This window comes from Cygnus atratus, chromosome 2 (assembly GCF_013377495.2).
Source record: "Cygnus atratus isolate AKBS03 ecotype Queensland, Australia chromosome 2, CAtr_DNAZoo_HiC_assembly, whole genome shotgun sequence".
Lineage (NCBI taxonomy): Eukaryota > Metazoa > Chordata > Aves > Anseriformes > Anatidae > Cygnus > Cygnus atratus.
This window is the reverse complement of record NC_066363.1, coordinates 92,501,931-92,521,410: the sequence shown is the minus strand read 5'-3', so window position 1 is coordinate 92,521,410 and position 19,480 is coordinate 92,501,931. Positions and strand designations below refer to the sequence as shown.

Sequence of the window (19,480 nt, the reverse complement as noted above, 5' to 3'; positions counted from 1 at the left end):
CGGTATTATCCTGCCCCTGGGTTTGTTACGCAGCCCCCGCCCGCCGTCGCAAAATGGCGGCGGGGCAGCGAGAGCCCGCCCACCCCCCTCCCGCCCGGTGGAACATGGCGCCTCCCCGTCCTTCGCAGGGCGGAAGTGACGCGCCAGCCGCGCGCCCCGGCAGGCGGTTGCGAGATGGCGGCGGCCGGGGCCGCCGTTACGGTCACCGTCACTTACAGTAAGGGCCGGGGGCTGCCGGGGGACCGCCGGGCGGGTGGGGCGGGGGCTGGAGCCGGAGCCAGAGGGCGGCCTCGGCTGGCCGCGTCTTCCCCGCCCTCTCCCTCCACGTGGGTCGCTCGAGCGGATCCAACAGAAAGGGGATAAAAAAGGGATTTTCCGTTATTTTCCGTATCGGCGAGGTGGTGTGGCTCCAGCGGGAGGGTGCTGTGCGAGCAGGTGGCAGGGCTGGCCCTGCCGGAGGCACGCAGCGGGGAGCGCTTGTGGTGGCCAGCGCGGTATGTAAAGGCAGGTGCTGCCTGGGGGACCCTCGACCCTCATCTTATTTGCTGCATGAATTCAGAATTTTGGGCTAGGGAGAGGTGAGATTGCAAAGGAAAGGGGTGGCTGCTTGAGAGAAAGGGGTCGTTGTGTCCGGTTCTGGGCTCCCCAGTACCAGGGGGACATGGAGCTACTGGGGCGAGTCCAGAGGAGGGCCACTAAGATGATGAGATGACAGGAGCACCTGTCGTTCAGAGAGCTGGGCGTGTTTAGCTTCGAAAAGAGAAGACTGAGGGGAGACCTCATCAATGTGTATAAATGTGTAAGGGGAAGGTGTCGAAAGGATGGAGCCGTTTTCTGTTCAGTTGTGCCCAGTGACAGGACGAGAAACGACGGGCACAAACTGAAGCACAGGAGGTTCCGGCTCAGTATGAGAGGGCGCTTCTTTACTATGAGGGTGACGGAGCACTGGGACAGGCTGCCCAGAGAGGTTGTGGAGTCTCGTTCTCTGGAGATACTCAAAACCCATCTGGATGCCATCCTGCGCAGTGCTCTAGGTGATCCTGGTCGGCAGGGGGTTTGGATTAGATGATCTGCAGAGGTCCCTGCCAACCTCAGCCATTCTGTGATTCTGTGATCAGCAGTTGGGTGCTGATCTGGTGAAACATTACTCAAAGGCATGCTGGAACAACTGAACGTTTTTTTTTTTTTTGGAGAAAAGAAGTAGGAGGAGGGAGGTGAAAGTGGAAAGGAAGATGTGATTGACTCTGCAAATAAATATAGAAGGTTACTGCAAAAAGGTAACAATAGCCTGGACTTCATCAAAATACTACAGTTAATAAAGTGGATTTAGGTTAGGCAGTAGGAGGAATGCTGAGGATAGTAGGATATAATCAGTGGTATTTTCATTAGCGATTTTGTTCAAGAACTTGAGTTATTTATGGGTTATTTTTTAATTGTTGAACAATGAGCTCTGCTCCTGTCCTTTTTGCACAATGTTGGTGCCATTCTTTCCACCTTTAGAGCTCGTTTGCTTATTTTTGTTTGCTCATTCCTGTTTTCGAACTGTTATGCTTGATCCATTATTTTGCGCAAACGTTACCTTAATCACTTGGAAGTTTTATCTAAGAATTTTTGGTGGTGAGGCACTTTGTGGAATAATCTGTTTGGATCGTCATGATTACTATGCTCTTTGATGCCTTCAGAGAGCTCCATTTGATCTGGGAGGTTTACTGACAGACTTATCTGAGAATGTTTCTCTCTTTCCAGTTATTACCTGGTAATTACTTTGCTATTAATAATTAACAAACAGTAGGCACACTTTATCTTGGACTTAATTTTCTGCTAGCTGTCAGGTGCTGTTACTACTTTGCACAGGCATCTTTATTAAAGTTGTGTGTGTGAGAGAGTGAGCGTAGGGAAAGATGGAAATAAAGGTTAAGAAAGAGCAACAGCAAATCCACATACGTCACTTCACAATCTGCAAGACATTTAATTGATGCTGTTTTTTAAAAGATTTTGGAGTTTTACAGTAGTCATTATTTTAAATTAGTATTTTCATTTACTAAAACAAACGGATTAAGCCATGATACCGGTTCTAACCCAGGAGATGTTCTTCGTGGTGATTTCACTCTTCTGTGAATTGACAGTAAAACTTGTGTTAGTCTGCCCAAAGTGGTGTTCATAATTCGTTGTTAAAACTGTTTCTATTACTAGGCAAACTTCAGCTTTTCTCTTCTCCATTTGCTTCTTTTTCTTTTTCTTTTTCTTTTTCTTTTTCTTTTTCTTTTTCTTTTTCTTTTTCTTTTTCTTTTTCTTTTTCTTTTTCTTTTTTCTTTTTTTCAAAGAATTCTGTATGTATCAACCTTTTGAAATACATCAAGGTTAGGACTGAAATTTTCTTTTTGTATTGTTGTTAGTTTTTTTTTAACAGAGCAAATTGGGAGGTCTGTTTATGGCAAATGTTTCAGGGAGAGTTGGTATAGTGTTATTCTGAAGTTAAAACCATTTAAAAATACTGTTGGGAGATTGCAAGTGTTTATGGTCTCAGTGTAGCTTGTGTGACTGTGGTAGACTGGAACATTTTAAAATCAATGTTCCTAGCACTTGTCTTTGCAAAAGATTAATGCGCTTAAAAATTGGTGGCGTAAGAATAGCTTTCCTTCTGGTATTTGTTCCGGAGCTTTCTCTTCCTGTAAACTAAAGAAATGCCTGTCTTAATTTCCCTTGTAGCCAGTGGGGGCTGATTCCTGTGGGTGCTTTCAAATTGACAGACCCTTAAATGTGTGGGAGCAGAGGTTACAGATCCGTTGCGATGCAGAGATTAATAGACACATTCCTTTCTTCTAAGAAATTCCTGCTGTTTGCGTGCAAGTAATTTTAGGGAGTCTGGGTAGGAGGTACCATTAGCAGAAGGTGACAATGTATTGGGTTTGAATGGCAAGGGTTTGGTAGCAGGGGGGCTGCAGGGGTAGCCTCTGTGAGCAGAGCCCAGCAGCTGCCCCATGTCAGATCAGAGCCAGCTCCAGCCAGCTCCAAAAGGGACCTGCTGCTGGCCAGAGCTGAGCCAGGGAGCAACGCTGGGTGGGCCTCTGGGAGAGCAGGTTTAAGAAAGGGAAAATAATGCATAGCAGCAGCCATGAGAGAGCAGTAAGAAAATGTGAGAGAAGCAGCCCTGCAGCCCCCAAGGTCAGTGCAGGAGCAGGGCAGGAGGCGCTCCAGGCATGCAGCAGAAGTTCCCCTGTGGCCTGTGCAGAGGCCCCTGGTGGAGCAGGCTGTCCCCCTGCAGCCCATGGGTCCCACATGGAGCAGATCTCCACGCTGCAGCCCCCCCGTGGAGGAGCCCCCGGTGGAGCAGGTGGATGTGGCCTGGAGGAGGCTGCGGCCCATGGAGAGCCCCCGCAGGAGCAGGCCCCGGGCCGGAGCTGCAGCCCGTGGAGAGGAGCCCACGCAGGAGCAGGGGGTCTGGGGGGAGCTGCCACCCGTGGGGGACCCGTGCTGGAGCAGTTTGCTCCTGGGGGATGGATGGACCCCGTGGTAAGGACCCATATCTGGAGCAGTCCTTGAAGAGCTGCTGCCTGTGGGAAGCCCATGCCGGATCAGTTTGGGAAGGACGGCATCCCGTGGGAGGGACCCCACGTGGAGCAGGGGCAGGGAGTGACCATGAGGGAGTAGCAGATGACAAAAGCATCAGGGACTGACCACAGCCCCCATTCCCAGTTCCCCTGCGCCGCTCAGGGGGGAGGAGGTAGAAGAGGATGGATGGGGGGGAAAGTGTTTTTAGTTGTCTTTTAGTTTCTCACTGTTCCAGTCTGTTAGTAATAGGCAATAAATTATATTAATCTCCCTGTGCTGAGTCTGTTTTGCCCCTGGTGGTAATTGTTGAGCGATCTCCCTGTCCTTATCTCAATCCATGAGCCCTTTTCATCATATTTTCTCCCCTTTTTCCTTTGAGGAGGGGGACTGAGAGAACAGCTATGGTGGAGTTTGGCTGCCCAGCTGGGTAAAACCACCACAGACATGTAGGATGAGACTTCTGAAGGTGGCTGAGGCTGCATATCAGCAATATTATGGGCAGAAGTAATCTTTGGACTATGAGAATTCTGTTGGATGGAGGGGAGACAGCATGGATATTGACTGCTTGCTTCACATGTGTAAGGACTGGGGAGCAAAGGTAGTGATAAATTGTCTCAGATTCCCCAAGACTTACACCATTAGAAGTTCCTATAACTAGGAAGTAAAACAGATCATAAAGTTGTGGACTTTAATGCTTTAGCTTTTAGGTTATCTAGGTCATACGCTGTTGAAAAGAGATGGAGAATAATGTGTAGCAGGATCATTATGCTGGTAGAATACTCTTGACCCAACTCTTCAGGCTACTAGAAAGGAAAAGAAAGTTTTCAGCGGAAGTCACTTTAAGAGGAAGAAAATACATTAGAAAGTTGCAAGAGAATAGTGATAGTTGTGGCATTAAGGGGCATGGTTTAGTGATGGGACTTGGTAGGTCAGGTTGAAGGCTGGATCTTGAAGGTCTTTTCCAACCTAGATGATTCTATGAATCCTTTCATTTAAAATTAAGATCGTATGTGGGAGTTGCTGACTTGAGAACTTTCTTTGTTAATGGAAACATATATTAGAAACTGATTCCCTATGATATTTTCCAGGTAATAATAAGTATTACTTTTGTTTGTTTGTTTTGTTTTGTTTTTTTTGTTAGGCAATGAAAAACACAGTATTCAGGTTGCTTCTCCACAGGAAGATAGTGAACCTACACTACAAGACATGGCTCTACTTATTGAACAAGTCACTGGTGTTCCAGTTCCATTTCAGAAACTTATATACAAAGGTAACTTGTAAATCTGTCGGTGTTTCTTATAGATGCTTCATCATAGTTGCTTTCAGGTGTCCATGTTTTGAATGTCTTTAAAAAGACGTTCTTATGCCACTAACTGTAATTAGTAATATTTTAACTATTTTTTTCCCTCTCTCCCCTTCTGTTTAGGAAAGTCTCTGAAAGAATTGGAACAACCGTTGTCAGCACTTGGTGTTAAAAACGGTTGCAAAGTCATGTTGATTGGAAAAAGGGTTAGTGTTACTTTCAGAATTGCATTTTTTATACATTATCCTATTTCCTGTTAGTTATTCAGCCTCTGAACATAGATACTGCTTACAGCATAAAACTAATCTTGTTCACCTGCCCACAAAGCTGAGTTCATTCTCATATTGTTCTGCAAATAAGTCTGCAGCTTGTACAGCTCTACATTTCTGAAATTACATTATTGACAGCCTTCTGCCTAATGTGTTACTTCTGACTGCTCCTGAACCTCTTATTTTTCTGGTGGGGGAAAAAAACAAAAACTGTTGCTACTGAGCCTGCTGGGTTATTTCTAGTGAAATGACCTGTGACTGGCTTTGCCAAGTAGAGTACAAGGTAATATCACCTGATATCAAGTTACCTCTACTTACAAAATAGTAAAATAATAACAGAAAAATTGTTTGCACTTTTCTTTTTCACTTCAAATTTGTATCCTTTAAGGTGTTTATATGCATTGCCACTTTAACTGTATTTGTTAGTAAGCTTGGAGAAAAGCTTATTTGGTAGGCACTAAATTACGGAAAGGAAAACCACAGTGCAGTACATGCTTTAAGTCAACAAAAGCCTTTATGTCTCTCTCACCACTGTTGCTGCTCTTTAGCTGCATAGTGACTCTGTTCTGTAGTTGTGAATATTTTCCTTTTGAATACACAGAATAGTCCAGAAGAAGAGGCTGAATTAAAGAAGTTAAAAGATCTGGAGAAGTCAGTGGAGCAAATAGCTAATAAGTTAGAGGAAGTTAATAAAGAGTTCACAAGTATCCAGAAGGTATGCCAGCTTTGTGTCATTTTATATCTTTACAAAACTGTTTTGTAGGTATATATATTTAAATAAAATAAAAACAATCAACAAACAAAAAAAAGAAAAAAAGCCACACACAACCTTCTAAAGGTTTTGTGTAGTAAGTAATAGGCTGTCCCTCTTAACTGTTGAATAATAATATGATTGTAAAAATATTTTATCATAGAATAAATACATTTTTTTCTGAATTTCAAATGCCATTTTTGAGTTTCCAAACTGGAGAAATGTATGGCACTGAAAAAGGGTAAATATTGTAGCACATTGAATAAATAATATTTTGTAGATCTGGAAAAACAGACAGAATTCTGTCGAAGTTCAAAGAAGAATGCCTCAATACTTTGAGTTTTGTTTAATCGCTTAACCAGTAAGATCTGCTAGGCTTCCTTGATAGTACAGAGTAATTGAATAAAGATTGAGATTGGAGTCCCCTTTGTACTTGAAACTACCAAAATAGTAAAAGATCTTTTTTTAATGTGGCATATTGAGAGATTTTTTTCTAAGCTGATCATTCAGTAAGGTGTGGAATTTTGTTTTTCCTGCCCTCTTTTTCCTTACCAGGGATTTTTGGCAAAGGATCTGCAAGCAGAAGCTCTAAAACAGCTTGACAAGAGGATAAAAGGAACTGCAGAGCAGTTCATGAAGATCCTGGAACAGGTTGATGCCATTGTAAGTAAATAACTGCAGAAAAGGATCGAATCCCAACAGAATTTTAGGAAGACATCTTTCTTCTAATTAATTAATACTTTAAAATACTAACAAATTTATTTTGGCTTTGAAAATTAGTTAATTGGTTTGCTCATTCTTTTCTTAATATCCAGCTCTTGCCCCTGTATGTCTCCAAAAGTCTACTTGGCAACATCTATTTCTAAATGGTGACATTAATGCCTGTGTATGCATCCCCATTCTACAGAAGAGCTTCATTTGGGGCAGCAGCCTGCTAGGACTACATGAAATTGGGTATCCTTTACTTAAGTTTTACCCTTTTAGTTTGTCTTGGCAAACTTTAACATTAAACTTCATGGTTACAGTAGTGATCTGAAAAAAAAACCAACCCCCTCAAACATATTGCTTGCTATATTACATAAGGACAAGGAGGTTGTGAATGCTGAATAATTTTCTGGTCAGTTGTATATGGACTGACAGTACTTTTGTTCAAGGTGCCTGCATATTGAGGACTAAATTCTTTCTTTGGAATGTGTATCCAAGGTGTATCCAAGTGCTTCACAGTCATTAATGGATCATAACCTTACAGCATCTTCCCAGAGTACAATGTGCGTCTTCCTGCATCATGCAGGAACTGAAAGCTAGAGGAGAATGAGGAATTTGTGCAGAGATATGGAAGATGGTGGCAACTGGGGTATTTTGTTATTCTGTTTTTGTGCTTGCTGGGTCATTGTCTGCAACTTCATTCTATCATTCTTTTGCATATCACAATCATAATCTTCCGATCTAAAGAAAAAAATGCTACTTTTCTGTAGTAATAATGCCTTTGCAGTGACACTTTATGGGTTTATATCAGAAAGATTCCATGCAAATGCCTATAGTTGGTGAACCAAATGAATTTGAATGGACAGACATTTTGAAAAATCTCAGCAGCAAACCACAGAGTAATAATTAGAATTTCCTGTCTGCAGATGCTATACAACATGGACGTTCCTAGGATTTTTGCAGAGCTCATCAACTTAATTTCTTCTTTCATATGGTTCCTTTTGAGTGGTTGTTTTAGTTAACAGTTCTTAAATATTTTTTTTTATTTTAATTATAATATACTAAGTATTTTAAAGTCTTATTTCCATTTCCTTTTCTGCCTCATATAAAGCAAAATATGTTGCTGTTAAACGTAGACTTCATATAACTGGTTCCCTGTTTGAAGTAGCAGATTTACTATGTGTTGTCATTAAAATAGCAATAATCTCCCATCTCTTTCATGTGGATGGAATTAGCGCATATTCCTGAGCCCTTCAATTTTTGGTACTACATCCTATTTAGAAGAAAGTCAGTACTTGGTTTATAGTTCTGGAACGATGCAGACAGCCTTGAAAAACCCTCTTCACTGCTTCCTAGTTAATTCAAACTAAATTTCCTGTGTTAACTTTCGATTCTCATACTTTTTCCTTGGCTTAAATAAAAAGTGTGCTATTATCTGTCATCTTATCCAGAATACCCTAGATAATACCAGACAAGGCATTTCCAGGTTTAGTACAAGATTTTAGAAGTCTTACAAACATCTCTAGGTTTAGGAATTAGTGGAGTCCCTGTTCCTCAGTTTTGTGTCGTGGAAGTACAACACCCAGAGCTAAAACTAATTATGACTGATAGCTTTTCATATTTGTAATAGTTGTTTGTTACTTCCAGTGAAGAACGTATAAGACCGTATGGCATTGATAAGCATCATATTTTTAAAGCAAGAAATACAAGTGAGTGTTTTCACACCAGTGAATGAAGCTATGTTATACATACCAAACTATGTATTTATTTGTGTTAACATATAAATAAGGCTGTGTTTTTTGTCATGAAAACTGAACTTCTGAGAAACTTCTGTGAAATCTTGCAGATAAGTGTAGTTCAACGTAAGCTTTCCATAAAATGCAGCCATTCAGTGTGCTGATACTACAGCACATCAGGCCACCAACTTTATGAAGTAGTACTTAGCTTTACTGTAGTTGTGCAGCATGCAGAGGTAGCAGCACAAAATGGTGATGAGATATGCGTATGGATAGTAAATGGGCTCCACTGAGGGGAAGGAGCACAGTTAAAAATGATAAACAGAAATTCAAAGCAGAAGAGTGTCAAACTTCCATGAAGTAGTTTATCTGTATCTCAGAATTGTTTTATACAGTATTTAATACTCCATTTGTTAGCCAAGTAAAAAGCAATTTCTGGCAAATTTCTTGAATGTTATTGATTATATAGATGTGCTGGTGATTCAATAAACAGCATTTAAAACAAAACAACAACAAGAAACAGAGATTGAGTGAGCTATTTTCTGGTAACACAGAAGCATCTATAAACTGTAGAAAGAAAACAGACCAGCAACTCAGGTGGTAAATGTTTCAGTTTTCTTTCTTTGGCGGAATTGTTGTGAAAGTTTTTTAAAGTGTCTTGGCCACCATACATGTTTTTGATTGATCCAAACAATCTAGTTTGATACAAAATGAGGTTTGTGTGATTACAGAGAGCTAAGGGTGAGGAAGCCTGCATGTTTTTTTCTGTATTGTAGGGGTGTTGCCCTCTTACCTTTAGGAGGTAAGCTCTTTAATTAGACAAGCTTAGTTTGGAACTAATATTTCTTTTTACCAGGCTCCATTTCTTCATGAATTATTAATTTAAAAGTGCGCAGTTAGGAAGTGGCAGTCCTACAGTATTGGAGTGAGAGAAAAAATATGGTGTTATCACTGCCGAAAAAGTGTAAGTGCAGTCTTGAAGGGATGCCTCTGGGTAGAGTAGCTGTAACTTAAGCATCTTAACATGAAACATTCATTTAAAATGGCTACTGCTTCTACAGAAGAATAGGTGGATGGATCTTGTAAGTATTTTAACAAAATTTTGAAGGCGCTGAAGCAGTTGTAGCATAAGCTACATTTTTTATTTTTTTATTTTTTCAGGAGGAATACTAATTCAGGTGTGTTCAGCAGTTGAGGTTTTGTCTGTGTGCATCACCAGAAATGCATTTATTTCAGCAGTCAAAGCATTTGGTCAATGAGTTAAAGTCAAATCACAATACTTATTGCAAATCTCAGCAAGTAGAACATAGAAAATGCTTGACTTAATCACAGTTCTTAAAAAAAACCAAACCTGCCATCTGAGTGATTACTTTGTTCTCATGATTCTTTATTAAATGGCAGATGTGGAATCTGGAAAGATGACATTGCAGAGAACATAGTGCTCTAAAAACAGAAAAAATCTTTCTGTTCTGAAATACAAGTCACTCATTTTGCTTGCATAAATTAATGGCAAATCTTCTGTCAAATTGAATGCGTTTGTACTGAGGACACTGATAATGTTAGTGACTCATAGTTGTATTTAGGTGGCCCATCCCCCTTGAGGATTTTTTGGGTTACAATTCCTCTGTAAAACTTACTTAAATTACCGTGCCGTTCCGAAGAAGCTTTTTTCCACTATCTCCTTGTCACTGCTAATACTAAATTGATGTTTTGAGGATTGAAAGAAGGAAATGTTCTGAAACTAATGTGCTGTTATCAAACAATTCCCCAGCTTCTGTAAAGTTTTGCCACTTACTCTTATTAAGACTTATTACTAAATCTTTTAATGTGTTTGGATAAACAAACATTGGATAAGCTTTTCATGATGATAATGCTTAAATCTTTTAGTATGAATCAGAAGCATGCCATTTAATATCTAATTCTAAAGAAGCCGCTAAGGTGTTTCAGTGTCAACATGATGTGCTTACCCAATTTACCAACTTAATTAATGATAAATTGAAAATGATGGAGGACTGGTAGTCAATAACGATAATAATAATAACCTACTGAAATACAGTATATTGTTTTGGAGTTTTAAAAGAAACTAAGGAAAAAAACATTGCTGACATTCTCTCTGTCTAACAAAAATCATTGATTGCAACTGGTTAGCATTGGTGATGTGTGGTAGAGTAGTTTATTTTTTTTAATTTTAAAACAATTTGATAGCAGAAAACAAGAAGGGTTCTAGCTATTATTACTACTGACTGCTAGTGTAGGAGATTTCCTTTCCTTCCTTCTCTTTCTCTCTCAAGAATGGTGTCACGTTCATTCTACTGTGATAGTCATAAATGATAAATTTAACTAGCATTTGTTTTGTGTATTGATTGATTACACTGCTATAAAGTGTTTTTTGGTGTCAGATACTACCTTCTGGGCTCTCTGATTTGGCAAGTAAGAAATAACCAAAGAGGAGAACAAAGATGTGGTGGTTATACTAGCCTATACAATTGTTATTGGGAGTGCTTCTGGAACACAGGGGACTTGAGTAGAGCTGAGGTGATGTTCTTTGGCAAAGGGAGTTGTTTTCTTGGGAGACAGGCTGGGAGAAGGCAAAGAGATGAGGAGGGAGACTGTGTTTTGTAAGAAGGTTCACTCAGGAGAGAGAAATGCTGGGTCCTTAGTTAAAAAGAGAGAATAGGGAGGATGTGGAGATAGGACAGTGCACAAACCTGGATTTATTGCAGTGTAAAGGGCGGTTGGTTTAAGAATATTTTGTAAAGCATGAGTGTTGCGCGTACAAAAGATGAAACTTTGTGGGTGTAATGTGTGCATTGACAGTGCATCTTGTCCGTGTGTCCACATGGGGAGAACTGTTCGAGAGATGTGGTTAAGAAATTCTAAATTTTGGGAGTGTGGGGTGTGAGATGAGCAGAGCCTGAGTCGCTCTCTGGGCGGATGGGATGAAGAACCTGTGCTGGGTTGAAGCCAGCACTGCGATCAGCTTTTGGAAGTTTAAGACCATACAGACCAAGGACTGAAAGATTCAAACAGGCATTTTTGTCACAGAGGGGTCCCAGGTGGGAGGCCTGCTATATAAATAAGAACATGCTGTGCAGTAGGAAGCTTTATACTAACCCAAACTACTGCCCTGCAAGCAATGGTAGCACCAAAAATGTAGATTTCGCAAGAGTTTTGCATAAGCATTCTCTAAGATTAAGCTGCTAATTCTTTTTTATTGTTAAATTAAACTTGGTTTTAATTAAATATTGAAATGTTATTGTGACTTAAGGTTTATTGCCAGCTTCACCTGTTAAACCCTGAATAGTTGGACAACGTATTCCTGGAGAGGAGACGTAAGCTGACTAAGGTAAAACAGAGAGACTGTGAGATTTAATTCGATGTTAAAATTTATAAATTTTACTAATTTGATTGCAAAACGCCTTTTAAGCAGCTTTATAAGTTTGGACATTTATGTCTTCCAGTTCCAAGTCTCTGTGAAGGGCTTTGCAAGGCAGATTAAAAAAGAAAACTATGAAGGTATATAAGTAAATATAGGAGTTTGCACGCATAGATGCAATTAAGAACAGTTTTGAAAAATGTTGTCAAAAACATTTTATAGAAATAGTCTGAACATCTTCTATACACTTGGATTTCAAAGTTTCCTCCAGTTACCAATATCTGTTTTTTGAAACAGACTGTGTGATAAGCCCAGGTGTTCCAGTCTGCTATTGAAAGCTAATTTAGGCCTTCTCTGATGATAGAAAACTGTCAATTTGCTATTTCAGGTGGTAGGAATACTTGCACAGGCCATAGTCTTTCAGAAAGTGCATCCTGAGATTAGTGCTCAGCAAAGGGAAATGGGCGACGTAACTGAGCTAGTGCATAATTTCATTTTGACTTTGATTATTAAGAAATTCCAAGTTGTGGAAAAGTTCAAGGTATAGAAGAATTTCTATGACAGTGTGATAGCATCTTCATTTTCTGTTGAAAGTCAGCTATTAATAATTAGGCCTAACGGATCTTTGTTCTTTCAGGCTATTACTTATATGGGGTCAAAGTAGTATGCATCAAATATGCTCTTTATGTTAAATGTTTCTTCTTCTTTTTTTTTTTTTTGAAGTGAATTGTGTTGTTGAAAACAAAGAGAAAAATGGGATTTTTTTGGTATGGAGTTACAGGGTCCTATGTCTAAGATCCCTTACAATACTTTATGTAACTTTGTAATATTTTTTTAACTGTTTTTTTCCCTGTGACAGCTATAAATAGTCCAAAGGCCTTCATTTTTATTTATGAACTAGAACTGGTATTTGAAGAGTAGTCACCCACAGCTTTAAACTAACTTTTCAAATGTTTTGCAATGTCTTTGGAGCATCCAGTTTCTGAAAGAAAGCATGTAATAGAATCTTTTCACAACGTCTTGCTTATTGGGAGGAGACATGCAGATTTAGCATGTTGCAGTGAGCAAGGGCTTATTGTAGTACACAGTGCTAGAAAATACTTTGTGAAGAACAGTGTAGCTTCTTAAAATGAACAACTTAAGTCTTATGCCAGTAGTTAAAAAGTTAAAAGGAGTTGTCGTTTTAGACCATTGTTGAAAATGCAGTAACAGCCTGTGAACCTGTCTTGTGCCATAAATCCAAAAGAAGTAACATGGTGTTACACACATGAAGAAAGTAACACACACAGAACAGGCTTCTGTAGGAGAACTTAGATTGTGAACGACAGATTCCTGGAGTTAACCTGATAATTTATTTTCAAAGGTACTTCTTTGTCATAGAATAGGAGCATAAGGTTTCTAGGTAAGAATAATCATCTGTAGAGGTGTTTTTCTCATTTCAGAAAAACACCATGAACCTGAGCACGCTTCCCCCCCAACCCTCCAATTTATCATCACTCCAAAAGGAAGAAGCCTATAGCAATCGCTATGTTGACATACATGAATATAGTAGGTGGAAGGAGTATGGAAAATGATGCGTTTTGAATTAAATTAAAAGGAATGTCAGCATGTAACACCTCACATCTGTTACCTTCCGTGAAGAGATTGCAAAGATCAGACATGATGCTTAAACAGACTAGCAATGCCTGTATTACTGATTATATGGTCTAATGATAGCGAGCAATTGAGTTAATGTGTTTGTAAGAAATAAATACATCTTCATAGTTTCTGAGAAAAATGGACGTGATGCTCAGCAGGAGTTACCATATGCCAGAGTAGACAAAAGGAGTGTATGAAGTCTATTGCTTTATGTTACCTAAAGACGTGGTAGATGTGCTAGGTCAGTTGTTTGCAATCCACTTGTTGTATCCATCATTTTGTGAATTTATGACTTTTTCATTTAAATTCTTTCTTGTGTAATCATCATCACTGGGCGGGCATGGCGTTTCCAGGATGCCTGTTAAGAGGGCTTAGATCGTTAATACATCCAAATTCTGCTCTATGTTTGGTATGTTCGCTTCAGCATTAAGCTACATCAATTCGTTTATTTTATTGCAGAATCTGCCAGAGAATTTCAGTGATTGCAAACTAAAAAAGAAAGGGTTGGTGAAAAGGGTTCAGGTGAGTTTTCCTCTTTTTTTTTTTCTTCTCTATTAATGCTGGGTACTTGTGCACCAAGAGTTGGTGAAAATGATAGCTGCTTATAGCTTAGATTTTTCAGTGTTTGTTCTTTCAGTTATTTCTTATGACATCTCTTTGAGTAGTGTTTAATAGCTTTATAAAGCAGCATACAAAAATACAGATTTTCATAGTGCATGCTGTTTTCAGATTATATTTGTAGTTTACATTAGTAGTTTGACTTACAGCTGCCTGATGATGAAAAGTAATTCAGATAACTTGTAAAAAGAAAAAAAAAAAAAGGATCATTCCTTCTTTCACATATCTCTCTGGTTGGGAGTAGTGAACGAGTCCAGGATATAAAGATGTATTCTACTTGTAGCTCCTGCTGGGAGCTAGGAAACACCGTGCTAGAAGTATTCCTTGGAAAACATGTTCACTATTGCAGTGTGCCAACTTTCTATAGATTGTACGTCTCTAAAGTAAAATCTGTACAGAAGAGCAGCTGTGCTGGGGTTGGGGTTTTCCAATTGTTTTGCCATCTTGTGATGCCTTTACATACCCAGGTGTTGTTTCCTCAGAAACCTTAGCCTGAAGTTTTGTTACCTAATACTGAAATTTATCCTCCAACCCTCCTCCCCCCCCAGAACAAACTTCCATAAATGAATGGTAATGCTCACTCATATTACTCTTCTGATGTGTATTATGCTAGCATCAGTCACAGGCTAGACTTATGAAAATTATTTGTGACTGTACCTTGCATTCATATATAGAGTTGAAAGGTGTTGCATTTTACTGTGACCTTACTGAATAGTTTACATAAGTGTTTCCTTTTTTTTTTTTTTAAATAGACATCTATATTAGAGGAAGCTTTACCGAGAAGTATTTTATAGTAGAAATGTCTTTTGTTGCAGTTTTAGGGACAAAGGCCTTTTTATTCAGTAATAGAGGTAAATTCAGTTAATGTGAGTTGAAATGATGATGGTTTGCTGGCGTAGCTGTGTTTCATGGGGCTCTGAACACTTTTGATTCTATGTGCCTAATCAAAGTAGCAAAACTTTATAATAGAGATGTGGCCATAAACCTTAGAACTCCATTCTTGGATGAAGTTACTACAGAATTAAGCACGGGTTTGTATAAGAACTGCTGTTAGAGCATGAAATAGACTCGGCTGAGCAGAGATCAGAATTGTCTATGTACTTTTATTGGCATAATGTTCTGCAACTGTATGTTATGATCCCTTTGAGGACTGCAAAAGAATCTAAGGGGTTTAAGACCAAACTATTCAACAACAATTTATTTTTCAAGAGCAAAGAAATGATGGCAAGTTGTGCTTATTACTCTGAAGTATTCATGAAAGCGAGGTGGAACTATTAACTGTGTTCTATTGCTAGCAATCACCCATATCTCCCAGAGATGGGAAGACAGGAGTAAAACACTCGCAGCCAGAAGCTGTAGTTGTTTCCACCTTGATTTTTTCATCCCTCAATTCATTACAGAAGCGAGCTGATGTCAGCTCAAGGGATTGGTTGAAGACAAATGATCCAAGAGTGTGATGGTTGAGAAACATTCACCTCATGCAACAGACTGACATTTCAGAGGGGTGGAAGTTTATTAATCACTTTAACATGCATAACAATAAATACCCAGTTTGACTGTTAAGTCTAGAGCAGTTGTAGCAAAACTGAGTGCAAGAAATTTGTAAATCATGGGAGAGTCTGCTTAGAAACTGTGGTGACTATGTTGAACTTGGCCTAAAAGAATTTATTGGTGGAGGTAGGAAGCTTACTCTGCTGGCATAGCACAGGCAAGGTAACCAGGGGCTGCTGGCTCTGAAGTGCCGTGTGTGGGTTGCTGTACTTGTTGTAAGAATTCGTGGGCAGGTTGTAAGAAATGCTTAAGGTGCTGTGGAGTGCCCTTTTTGGAAAAAAAGCCTTCTATCTTTTCAGGTGCGCTGGCTGCTTACTGGTGAAGAAGAGGATTCATGTTGTCCTGTAGTCTTGAGAAATAGAGGAGTCCATGGTTTAATGACAGCTTGTTTTAGATTTTGCCGAGTAGTATTGTTACTCCCACCTGTGGCTACAGAAGTATGTGTCTTAGGAAAGAGTTTAAAATCACTAACTTGTCTGAACCTTTGTGATTCTTAATGTTGATTATGAACTTTTGAATTAACTCGAAGTAGTTCAGTGGCAGGACTGGTGAGGATGGGCAGCCCCCTTGTTGCCTTATCAAATACTATGTTTCTGTTGGATTCCAGGTAAACAAAACTGTTAGTAGACCATTATCAGAACTGAACTCGAAGGCGGTCATCGGATTGACATCTTCACGTTCTTGATGGAAACTTCAGTTTCTGTTCCTATGAAGCAGTCTGCTATTGCTGTAATTGCATCCCTGCTAACACTTGTTTGTTTCTTGTTCTCAGGCTTTTCTTGCCCAGTGTGATACTATTGAAGGAAATATTGGACAAGAAATGGACAAGCTACAGTCAAAGAATTTGGCACTGGTGGAATGAGGAGCATTACCCTACATAATTAGGAACCATAATTGCTCTATGAGCAAGAAGAAGAGTTTGCTCTTTGTTTTGGAGCACATATTCAGCTTGTTTTTTTTCTTAAAGCTCAGTCTGTTAGACTGGTACTAGTCAATCATTTCTTGCTGGTTGTCTTGTTTGCCGCTTGGTTAGACCTATTATTTTGAAAAGAAAATCCTTCCTGAAGAATCGCAGAAGTAATCTTTGTGGTGAATTGTTATGTATTGTATGGACAATTGTTTACTTAACTATGTTACAACGTTTGCAATGATGGGCAATATTTTCTGATGTCTTTGAATTTATTTACAGCTCAAATCAAAGAAGGTCTATAACCATACAAGTGCCATAAGTTGCAATTTTAGGGCTTCAGCTTGATGGGAAAAGGCAAACTGAGACAACATCCGGGAAAGTTCAGCGTTGGACTGGTAGGCAGTTCAGAGCAATAAAAAAAAAGAAACCTACACATTTGTATTTACTTAATGTTTGTATGCATTTATAAATATAAGAAAGCTTGACTATAAGGGAGTCGTACCTATTTTAGCCTTAAATTGTCATAATAAATGGAATGTACTGTAACATGTATGGTACTTAATTTTGAGTGGTGCTTTAAGTTGTACTGAGCTCCTTGATACAGGTGTATGTTTTTTACATGGACTTCTGATTTACTGTATTTTTTATAGCTTATTTTTATTGGTTGTTCCTTCTTGAGTTGTGGTAGGAAGTGAAATGAGATCACTCGTGCTGCTCAAACCTGAAGGGTTCCGTTAAAACAAGGTGTAACTAAGGGGCTATTTTGAAAGGTTCTTTTTCTACTGTTTTTTTTTTTTCTGGTTTCACTGAATTCATGATGCTAATGGAAAAATTGCAGTGCTTATTTCTAGTCTGTTAAGGTAATTAGTGATTTTTTGTAGGATTTAACAAGGTGACACAACTTTATTTTAGCAGTGCCATGTGACTGAAGTTATGTCTGATTCTCCCAGTCAGATACGTGCCAAGCTGAGCCTTCTCTGTTAGGTGAAAAATAAGCTTTTGCTGGAGATGGTGGCTTTCAGCGGGGGCAGCCAACTTTGTTTGCAGTTGTCAGTCATAGCTAACACCTTTAGTGGGAGTTGCTTTTTCCCTGCTGATTCTGGTAGGTAAGTCAGACGTACACAGTGGCTGGTGAAGTATCAACTGTATGGAGACTGTTTCTGTGAAAAAAAAGATGAGCTCCTTCATCTCATGCCCTAAGATAGTGAGTTTTTATCCATATGGGCAGTTTTAGGGTTAGCTATCCTTACAAGGTAAAAATAGAAAACATGTAAAAAAAAATCTAATAAGTTATAAACCTTAAAGTATTTTCCTTGGTGTTTGTAATTGGAAGAACATTTTAGTGAAAAGTGCCGTTGGATGAATGAAGAGATAGCCCTGCATTAAAAAGGATCATTTGTGTTCTAAAAATGCCTTTTGACCATACCAGAATGGAGTTGTCATATTCTTACTGTTAGCCAGTTTCTTGACGATCATGTTCTTACTGTTAAGCAGTTTCTTGAAGATTGTACTTTTTCCATTTGAAACTCTGTTCTCAGCATCTGTGGAAGATTTTAAGGTCTAAATTCCTTGTGAGCTTCCTTACCTTAAGTAAGGAAATGATTGGGCTGTGTATTTTTTCCTAGGGCTGCTAGTTTGGTCATGTTCTATTTTCCCAGTTCTTTTTCTGTAACTTCAAAGTTAAGGGCAGAACAGTTGTAAACCGCGTTTGTGAAGCCCTGGCTTCTTGCTGCTTCTGGGCCAGATTCAGCTGACTCTAAAACCACCAGCAGCATAGTTGCTTGAATCAGGAAGATTATGCAAAATTATCCACTTTCTTGTGATGGAAGGGATCCTCACCCTCTCAAATACGCATGTGCTCTAACACATTGAAATTTCACAGGTACACGTACATAAAGCAAAGTGTTTTCTTCTGCCATGAAGAGAACTGGGAGCTGCCGTGATGGTTAAGACTCTGTCCATTTCTGCTGCTGCTGCTGTTTTTCTCTTGGGTGAGAACATGACATTACCGTCTGGATCTTTCCATCAATGGAAAAGGCTACTGACTTCAGCCACTTTCCATCTCTCCTGCCCAGAAATTGCTGCTCCTGGAGGTGTGCTTGTGTGAGTACATCCTCAACCTGTCTCAAAGCCAGATGGGATAACCTGAAGATTTTACATAGCAGATATTTTAATAATTTGCTGCTTTGAGGCAAAAAAAAGGGACGATGACTCTCTCCCACCAGCACATCTGCATTCAGCAAAGGGTGGCAGTCCTGAGCTGGAGACCCTCTGCAGTAACCCCTGTTACCAGGGTGTTTGGTTTCTAGGATAAAAATGTGAGTGTATGAAGACGAACTTGAGCAGTATAAAATTGTTTTGACTACCAACTATAAAAATTGAGTTGACTTCTTTTGGAAAATGAATGGTTGCATTTAGAGTAACGTAAAACCTTCTCGAATGGATTGACTTCTGTAGTTATTTTTTGAAAGATCTCATTTTTTCATAATAGCCTTAAATTTAAGTGAAAGAAATCAGGGCTTTTGAAATGTGCACCAGACTATAAATCCCTCTTCCTTCCACAAATGTAGATATCCTTGAGACTTTGTAAAGGTTAGCATGACCTCAAAGAAGCCTAAGGTATGTTCCCGCTAATTCTGTCATCCAGGCATACCATGATACCCATTTTGCTACCGGATCAATCCCTGTGCCCCCAGCCACCCACCTCACCACGTCAGAAGGCAGACGAGTTGCTCACCTTGGTGCTACTTAGCCTGTTGTCTTCCTGCAGTTGCTGTATTGCTTTGGCTCACCTCGGATTTGCCATTCAGGCAGAATGTCGTGCCATAAAGTTTGTTTTAGAAAATGGAAATCGAGTCCCACAGCTCCCTGTTCTTCCCCAGCTCCCTGTTCTTCCCCAGCTCCCTGTAGGCCGCAGTGTGGGATGTCCCCAGCCTGCCACCCACGGGGCTGTGGAGCCGCCAGCTGTGAGGTGGCTTGCTCTGTGAGAACAGCAGGAAATAGCTACTTCTTGGTGAAATTCTCAGTGAGCAAGTTCTGGCAGTAATATTGTGAGCTTGGATTAAAGCTTC

At 39.7% G+C, this 19,480-nt stretch overlaps 1 protein-coding gene across 4 annotated transcripts; it reads left to right on the top strand.

Moving 5' to 3' along the window:
* Nucleotides 1-133: 133 nt before the first annotated feature.
* Nucleotides 134-16,955, top strand: BAG1 (BAG cochaperone 1). Of its 4 annotated transcripts, none has more exons than XR_004779285.2 (8): nt 134-217; nt 4,694-4,822; nt 4,979-5,061; nt 5,726-5,839; nt 6,431-6,538; nt 11,585-11,662; nt 13,790-13,852; nt 16,272-16,349. XR_004779285.2 is itself a non-coding variant. In XM_035550624.2 (7 exons), the coding sequence occupies exons 1-7, from the start codon at nt 175-177 to the stop codon at nt 16,359-16,361; spliced, it is 630 nt and encodes a 209-aa protein (XP_035406517.1). In that variant the 5' UTR covers nt 134-174; the 3' UTR covers nt 16,362-16,955. The 4 variants fall into 4 exon arrangements, 2 of the variants coding, with proteins under 2 accessions (XP_035406517.1, XP_035406518.1); XR_004779284.2 differs by lacking the exon at nt 16,272-16,349 and adding an exon at nt 6,691-6,829 and having other exon boundaries at nt 11,597-11,662; nt 13,790-13,827; XM_035550624.2 differs by lacking the exon at nt 11,585-11,662 and having other exon boundaries at nt 16,272-16,955.
* Nucleotides 16,956-19,480: the final 2,525 nt, after the last annotated feature.

Excerpts from the sequence above, each read along its gene's own strand:
- BAG1 (XM_035550624.2), top strand. The coding sequence starts at position 175 with ATGGCGGCGGCCGGGGCCGCCGTTACGGTCACCGTCACTTACA. Across the intron at positions 5,840-6,430 it reads AGTTCACAAGTATCCAGAAG|GGATTTTTGGCAAAGGATCT; the intron begins GTATGCCAGCTT and ends TTTCCTTACCAG. Across the intron at positions 13,853-16,271 it reads GGTTGGTGAAAAGGGTTCAG|GCTTTTCTTGCCCAGTGTGA; the intron begins GTGAGTTTTCCT and ends TCTTGTTCTCAG.